General features: G+C 53.0%; 1 protein-coding gene across 1 annotated transcript in view; it reads left to right on the top strand.

The window, feature by feature from the left end:
- Positions 1-1,686: 1,686 nt before the first annotated feature.
- The window catches only part of LOC128275517 (IQ motif and SEC7 domain-containing protein 2-like), a 17,956-nt gene continuing 10,940 nt past the window's right edge, over positions 1,687-8,702 (top strand). Inside the window, exons 1-2 of the mRNA XM_053014054.1 lie at positions 1,687-1,724; positions 5,285-5,755. Coding sequence (XP_052870014.1) covers positions 1,687-1,724; positions 5,285-5,755 — 509 coding nt within the window. The remainder of the gene's footprint in view (positions 1,725-5,284; positions 5,756-8,702) is intronic.

Below are 8,702 nucleotides of genomic sequence, written 5' to 3'. Positions count from 1 at the left end.
TGCCACGCGCACACTTCCTTTTTTGCACTCCTTTTTAGGGTGTCCTTCACGCACACCCTTACACCACGACGAAGCACACACACACTCTCGCTCGGGAGCGCGCTTCGGCTCGCAATCGGGTCGCAGCAACCCGGAGAACGAAGCCGGAGCCAACCGCATAAACGGACGGCATCGCGGTTCGCGTTTCGACTTCTTGCTTTTCAGTCGTTCTCCAAACCTCCAGACGAAACCAACTCAAGACGTGGCGCGCGCGCGTTGTGTTGTGTGTGCCGCCACAAAGGCGTTCGTTCGTTGGTCCCGCGACCCCCCTCGTTTGCCCCCCGTGCTAATTCGTGCGTAAAATGTCGTACGTCGGTGGGCGCAAGGATAAAGTGTAAGGCCTCCCTCCCTCTCTTCCCGCTGTGTGTGCTGTTGTGTGTGCCGTTTCATACTTTCTTTGCACGCGATCTGTGCGGCAGGACACTCCCCGTGTGTAACAGCCAAATAATTCGGGGCCGATCGATCACACGGAGTTTTGGTACAATTTGCATACCAAAGTTAATGAGTTAAGCTGCTAAAAATAAAACCACGACACGAATTCCGAGCGAGAGTCCTTCCGGTGGGGAGGTCCCGTAGTGCAAAGAGCCTTGCCTCGGGTGTGTTGTGTAACACACCACTGTGCGAAGGATATCGCCGGGACGACGACGTAGTAGCCTTCGAGAGGCGTCACCCAGCGCAACCGCCGACGTCATCAAACTCCAACTGACGTCCAACTCTGAAAAGGATATTCAACAATGAAGCGAAAGGCAGCGAACCGTTAAAGGAGTGCGTGTGTCTGTGCGGGCGGGTGTGGGGAACCGAAATCGTGAGCGGAGTGAGTGAGACCGACCATCCATCCATCCGTCCGTTTGGGGGAGCCGCGACTCCACCGTCCACACCGCCACCATCGCGTACCCACGAGACAGCCGTCAACGGACCGCAGCAGCCACCGCCGCTGAGGAGATGTTGCTATTTCAGATACTAAAGTATTGATTTTCGTCCCATCGTCGTCGTCCCAACCACCCACCGCCGCCGCGCATACGCACAGACGCGACACGCACGCACGCACGCACACACACAGCTGCTCGAGTGCGCACATGCAAAGAGTCCTCTCCAGACGAAGACGGGGTGGCCCATCAACGAAAGTAAAACCTCCTCGTCGCCGTCGCCGCCGTCTGAGACTCTGAGCCAGAAAAAAGGACCAAAATTCTCACACACACTGTGTGTGTGTGTGTGCGTGCGTGCATTTTGTGTCACACACCGCCCTGCCTCTCGCACAACGCACGCAAAGCCTACTCTGTTGTTGCTCCCCCTGGCGGCCCATGCTTTGCTATGGCTACTACGCTCTCCTGTGTGTGTGTTGCTTATTGTAGCCCCGTTTTGTTTTGTTGCTGGTAGCTTATTTTGAAAGTGTTTTGTTTTTGTAAACACATTGTTGTCCTATTGCGCCTCAGTGATCATGTAATTTATTGAAAGCTTTCCTTTTTTTCCGTTGTTTTGCCACAGTAGATAAAAGCAGCGTCCAAGAAACAATAGAGAGAGAGAGATAGAGCTAGCGTCTTGAACAATTATTAGACAAAAAAGTGACGAGAGTTTAAGCATTTCCCCAAGTGTGCCCTGCTTTGTGTTTGTGAACCCCTCTGTGTGTGTGTTTTGTAGACCGTCAAGATGATTATCTGTATCTCAGGATTTATTATCGGTGCAAGGTAGCTTCTTTATTTTGTTTCTTTTATTTTCATTTTATGCACAGCCCGCACTTTTCGTACTTTCGTATAATTTCCTTATTGTTTCAGCAACGAAAAACCCGCCGCCGCCTCCGAGTGACAGAAGTTTGCGTTGTTCGCGGCCCGGTTAAGAGTCCGTTGGCCCCGCTCACACACATTTACACCTTTGCGCTTGGCTGAACGCAGTGTGCTGCGAATGTGTCGAGTGTGCCGCGTTTTCCACCCTAAGGTTCTTCTCGCGTTCCTCCTCTACGAAGCAGCATAATCATGATGAAAGCATTCGCTAGGGCTCCGAGCTATAGGCCCCGGCCCCGGAGTCGTTTTCCCCCTTCGAGCGGTTTTGAAAATAGACAACCGAAATACGGCACTGCAAAAGGGAGATGCTCACGGACACACCGCACCGGAGGCATAGAAATGAAGGAACCATGTTTTTTCGGACTCCTCTCGGTCCCTGAACAGAACAGAAGAGGACCAGAGATAGGACGGCGGGAGGACGCGCGCACTAATTACACGGCAGTGCCGCTTCGAGGCGAATAAATATAGTTCCTTCTAATTGGGCTTTGCCATTTCACCGGTGCCCGCGATGGTCAATTTTCATAATTTTCAACGGGGCGTAATTCGGGGGCGATTGCCGCGAGTCTTTTTTGTCAACCTGGAAACCTCGGGACCTCAACATGGGGCAATGGCACACGCTCCGTTACGCAATCGCTCCTGTTAAATTCGCTCCTGGATGGGAAAGTCCACCGCGTCGCGATGCGTGTCTGGATCGTAAAATACGCCCCGTCTGCGTCAACGTCGTCGTCGTCGTCGGAATCACCGCGCGAATCCGACGCCATTAAGGGGGGCGTAAAGCGAAAAATATGACTTGTTTATCGGCCGGGCCCTGTGTGTCCAGCCCTGCTGCTCTCGTTGGAGTTGGCAGGAACTGCCCATAAATAAGTGGCGCTCCGAGAGACATGTGTTCGTCGGTATTAAAGTCTTGTGTAAATTTGGACGAATCCCGTGTTGGGTGGCTGGTTGGTGCGTTCCACAAAAACCTTTCGGTCGCAGCATAAAGGAACTCGCTTCTGCACACCTGGTTCCGAATGAAAAGCCCACCATCGCACGAGTTCGCAGATGGCTCCACAGGGAGGCCGGAGGCCTGAAATGAAATGGAAAAATTTATATCTTTCCTTCAAGCTTGGCTGATCAACTGGAAATGTGGGAAATGTATGTTTCCTGCTGCCTCCGGGGCCGAGTCCGGGACCGTCGTCTGTGAGAGGAGGAATTCACAACGGGTTTTTCGACCAACGGGCCCAAGAACCACACCCAACCAATCCGACTCCGAGACTGCAGGTTTATCAGGCCGCGAGGGATCTACTGCGCGTTCACCAGAATTAGGGTTACTTGCTGCGATCGTGATCTTCGTCTTCGCATCGCAATGCACTGCAGTGTCTGGAAATTGGACGGAACTCCGTAATGGAGCGCTCACACAAAGGTGAACTATTTTTAGAGCCACACACCCTGCGCCACGGATGCGCCGGGAATACGCATCTTGCGTCGCATTCTTCGCACCACCGAACACGTGTTTGGTGTTTCTATTGGCCCCGTTTTTCTTGGGTCGGGTAATCAGCTGTGGACGGACGGTGGTGCGGTGGAATCGGCACCTCTCTGGCACCCGGGCGTAAACAAACTCTCAGACGTCGTCTTTGGTTCCACTTAATTTTGACGGGACGCAACGCGTGTGTCTGGCGAGACACACACGCGTCTCTCCGCGGCCACAGTCTGGTAGCCGCCGCGGATCATATAGCCCAGCCAGCAGCGGCAGCTGCATTCGCGCGCCGTTGCTGCAATCTCTCCGCTCCGGGCAGCATCGGATGGAACCTTTAAACCCTCGGACAGAACATATGGCGCAGGGATGGATGCTTCTTCTTCTCGGGACGACGGACGACCGTGGAAGAAGCAGCAGGTAGTCTATTAAACACAGCATCTTACGCCGTCCACGACGCGCCGAGCGGCCAGCTGCTGCTGCTGCTGCAGACAGAGATTCATTTATTATCCTCCTGCTTTTGGTCATCCTTCTCCGGACGGTTTTTCTCGGAAGGATACTCTCGCTGTTTCTAAAACACAGAAGCATTTGGTGGTCGCTACCACCCGTCGATGGCCATTTGACGCGCGCGCGCGCGTACGGCGCGTGGCTGACCCCCCGACGGGTGTATCGATCGAGGGACATGACCGGAAGTGCGAAAGAAAATTTAATTTTACCAACTTTTGCTTCCTCTCTGGTGCTTTCTGACTGATACAAGAACCTCCGGGGACCAAGAACTCTGGTGGGGGCCAAAGAAATCTTTGCCGATAACAACCTCGGACAAAGATTTATCCCCTCTCCAGAGACAGAAAGGAAGCTCGCGATTCTGTGTGGACAAGTTTTCGAAATCCTCATTTTCTTTGTCCTCGCCCCGGAAGCGCCGCTCGTTTAGGGCCGCCAAGCTTCACCAAACTAGCCCCCGGAACTAGTTCTCAGCGGACAAACTTCCTTCTTCCCAAGGGGCGCGCCCAGGATGAATCGGGATCCTTTTGCGAAATGTTTCCCTCGTCGGTCAATGTGCGAAAGTTTCCACTTTCACACGCCGCAAATAAATGTCCATCCGCGCTCGAGTCTCACAAGGCAAAACACAAGGCGCTTGTTAACATATGGCCATCAAGGGAACTGATTCCGCGAACATGAAAATATAAACATTCGAATTAACAATCAACTAACACGTGAACGTATTTTGCACTTTTCGTGTCTCACACTTTTCCAGGCGCTACTTTCCGACGCGATCATCGAGGATCATTTAGTAACACACAGAGCTCCTTTTTGTCCATTCGAAACCCATTTCGTGTCTATTGTTTCGTTCATGATCCCCCGTTTTGTTCAGCTCCGTCCACCAGGAGGGCTCTGTTGTCCTTCCAACTTTCTTCTTCACCTTTCGATCCCAACTTTGTCTGGGACCTTGAGGTCCTGTTGCTACCTTTTTGCGTGTCCCTTTCGCCGTGCAACACACTGGCCAAATCAATTCGACAAACGGTGGTGTATCCTCTAAGCAGATTCAGTTCTCTCTAACGCTCCCAGATTTATGTGCTCCGGAATGTCCCTTTTTCTATTTCTTCCACTGCACGGATTTTTGATTTAATTTACGTTGCATTTGTTGTGTGCTTTAGTCATTGTATCCTATCCCTGTCGCTCTCTCTCTCTCTCTCTCTTGAGACCCATATCCTTGTATTGTGTTGTGTGGTTGTAAATGCTCCTTTCGCTGTACCTGTGTGTCCCCGCACAAAAGGACCTTCAATCCGCTCGCTTGCGTGTGTGCGCTTGCACCAGACACACAAAACATCTGCCATCCTTGCCCTGGATTTCACACGCAACTGGCCGGCCGTGTTCCTGCTGGCGTTCCTTTCGTTTCGTAGACCTTTTTTTGTGTTTGTTCCACCATTTTTAATCACTCTGTTCTCTCTCTCTTCTCTCTCTTTTCTGCATCCTTTTTACGTTTTCACGTTCGGTCCCGCCGCATGTCCCACAGTTTTCCACAGAAAATCGATCGCCCATCGCAGATCTACTCCACGCACCACCATCATCCGACGACGAGCAGCGGTGGCGGCGGCAGCAGCAGCGTGGTCAGCAGCAACAATGGGCTGCTGGCCAGCGGAGCCAGCAGCAGCAGCCTCTGCGGCGGGATGGGAATGCCCGGTGGCGGTGGCCCCGGTGGTGCGGCCAGCTACGTCTACGTTCACCAGCAACCCCACCACCATCAGTTGGTGGCGGCCGGCGGCGGCGGCGGCGGATTACCGGCGTCGACGACGCACTACGTGTCACCCCAGCAGCTCACCTATCACCTACACTCGGCCGTGGCCACCGGCAACGGGAACAACGGGAACAACGGCTACCACCATCATGGCTCGCACCAGAACATCGCCGCGACACCAACGCTCCACAAGAAGGGCTCCATCCGGAGCAACGGGGACGTGCTGAAGCGGACACGTGTGCAAAATGCGTAAGTACCACCGAAAGGGGGTCCCCGTTTAAAGTTAATATTTGCCACGAAGATACCGAGAGACTTAATTGAGTCGTTGGCCATTATGATGGCGACCGCGAGACAATGACTGGATATTAGATTAGATCCTGTGTAGGACACAGCAGGGTTAATGCCGCATTAGGTCGCGGGGTCTTCCTTGCCTGGGGGCGGCCATCATCCAATCGAGTTGTAATTATCGGGACATCCTCTCTGTGGGTTGTGATGAAGTCCTGAAATTGGATTGCGAGAGTGTTTGGGTTCTGACGTTTTCGGCGACCTTTTTCGCAATGTGTTTCGGACACACAATGGACATTAATTAATGCGACATGCGTGTAAGGTCCGGTGGCAGCATTTAATGGAATTCTCAGCACCTTGCTGTGTCCCAATGCCAATTTATCACCTAAACAACGTCCGACGTTGCGCCACTGTGTCACAACGAAGCCTGCAAAACTGTCACCTTTGTTCTATTGTTTTCCACCGCCAATGACAAAGTGAGAGTGACGTTCGTCTGGCTGGCCTGAAGGCGCGATCGTTCCGAACAATGGACTTTAATTTAAAATTATATTTAGCAACCAACCGACGCTCTTTCCACTTTCTCTCTCGGCCTGGTGCTCTGGAATCCGTCGCTCCGTCACTCACTTAAACACACGGAAGTGGAGCCGTTGGAGATCACGCCAACGACGGTCGCCGTCGTCAGATTCTTCGGGGGCGATATCTAACGGCACACACCTGCACCGTCGGCGGACACGCTTTTGCCATTCCGACCCGAAAGCGGTCTGTGGTTGTGTACACGACGTCTGGCTGATAATGAGAAATGTGTGCTTTTGTTTTTAACACGCAAAAAATTCGAACCTCGACCCGAGGCAGCTGGTGGTGGGCACGTTTCGGTCGCTCCGTCGGTCGCTCTGTCTCCGGGCATTGAAATTTGGCACATCTCACAAGCAGCAGCTCCAATCACTGTTTTGGTATGTGATAACACGACGACACACTGCCTCTGTGAGTGTGGGTTCTGGATCGAGAGATCGGGACGCGTCGCTCCCGGGAGGTGCTAAACTCCGTGTCCGTCTGCCGGCGGCCTCCGTTTTCATTCGTGATCGACGACGGCGCGTAGTATCTCGTCTGTGTCCCTCCGTCCAGAGTAGAGTGTGTTCTTCTCAGGTCCCAAGTGCCTTGTGTCGCGTCTTCTTGGTAGAGAGTGTCTGTGCTAAAAGTCACGTTACATTATTCTGCAAACGTGGCCCCGACGCTGACCAGAAAGGTGCAGAAAACGGGGTAGTTCTACCACGAGGTAGCAACGTGTAGCTTCCGACGTCCGCCGTTTTAAGTGTGTGCCGTTGTGCAAACAGAGCAAGAGAGCCAAGTGGCGCGTCGTTGTCGTCGTCGTTGCACTTGTTCTAATTACAGTTCCTGGCGGTGTAACAACAACAAGAAGCAGAGTTGCACAACGTACGGCCGATTAAAGGTAATTAAGTGTGCTGTGCATGTAGAGCCTTATCAGAGGAAGAACTGGGAACACTAGGCGTGCGTGGCCATGAATCGTTTCCGGGGGTCAAAGGGCGCGCCACAGAGTTTGCTCGGCGCGAGCCCCCGAGTTTGACAGATGAGCAAATGATTGCGGTGTGTGCCAATTTTTTGACCCACACACAGGCCAAGGTATCGGCGTTCTTCGGTGCTGGGGCCGCACCGCTTATACCGTGTGTGTTGCTTCAGAGAGTGCGCCACAGGATACACTTGCGGAATGTGTAGTAGCCTCACTCATTAGTGTGCGCTATATGGGCAGACCCGCCGCTGGCTGGTGGTCATGAAAAATTTATCACATTTTTCCGCCACGACGCGAAACAGCGCCGCGGACAGTGGAGAGATTCACCGCGAAGGTCGCCACGACGCCGCCGTGACAGTTCACTGAGCAGAGCGGCCGGATTCGGGGAAAGCACACTGAACCCTCACGGCTGTGTTTTGGAGGTCACCAAGCGCGGTGACAGAGCGAGAATTGGAAGATGTGCCAACCACACCACCACCCAACGGAGAACACGAAAAAAAAAGAACACCTTCCGGTGTGTTTTAGAGGGGAGACAAAAGACCCGCACCCGAAGGCCCCCGTCGTCAACCGGCCGCGCTTCGTGTTTATTGGAAGAAATTAACATCCATTAGACGTTTTTACTTTTATTTCGGTACGGGGACACACTGCACGCGGTCTCTGGAGGTGGGTTTTGTCACCGCCCTCCTCGCGGGGTCTCTCTCTACCTACGCCCGGCCACGTTTATGCACCTAGAGGGGAGTACATAATGCTCGATCGAATTGGTGATTAAGTTGCTGGCTGGCTGGTTGGTGAGCACAGAGAAGTATCGGTTCCATTTTATTGGTAGCGTTTGGCACCGGCACTGGTACCCGGCACGGGCTGGAAAGTAAATAAAGTGGCCCCTACGCATGCACCCGGTGGCGCTAATTGGACGGGTGCACCGCGGCAGGGTGTGATCATAAAAACCGTTTACTTCCTCGCCCCTGTTCAATTATGCACAACTTTCTTCGGTGTGTCAATACTCTCTCCTTCTCGTGGCCAGCCGGCGGCCGCCGGGTTTATTGGTACTAAGGAAAAGCAATTTCCAATCTCTTCGTTCGCCTTTTGCTGCTTTTAATGATGAACCACCCTGTGTGGTGGTTTAGTACAACGGGCGTCGTCGTCGTCACCCTGTGTGTAGCGAAAGGGAAGCGCGCGTCGCGAAGTGTGCTTGACGAAAAAAGGATCAAAGAGCTCATCGACCCAAGCTTCAGACGCACAGAACGAATCAGTACCACCAAAACGGAAGGAGCCTCGGAAGAGTGAATTTGGTTTCCCACGAAAGTTCTTAATAGCATCCAGACGGAGGCGCATCATCTTCGTCGGGTATTTATAACCTCCTGTATCTGAATCTGAAGAAGCTAAAGC

The sequence above is a fragment of the Anopheles cruzii genome, chromosome 2, assembly GCF_943734635.1.
Source record: "Anopheles cruzii chromosome 2, idAnoCruzAS_RS32_06, whole genome shotgun sequence".
Lineage (NCBI taxonomy): Eukaryota > Metazoa > Arthropoda > Insecta > Diptera > Culicidae > Anopheles > Anopheles cruzii.
The sequence above is the reverse complement of the archived record's forward strand: the minus strand, read 5'-3'. Positions and strand labels throughout refer to the sequence as shown.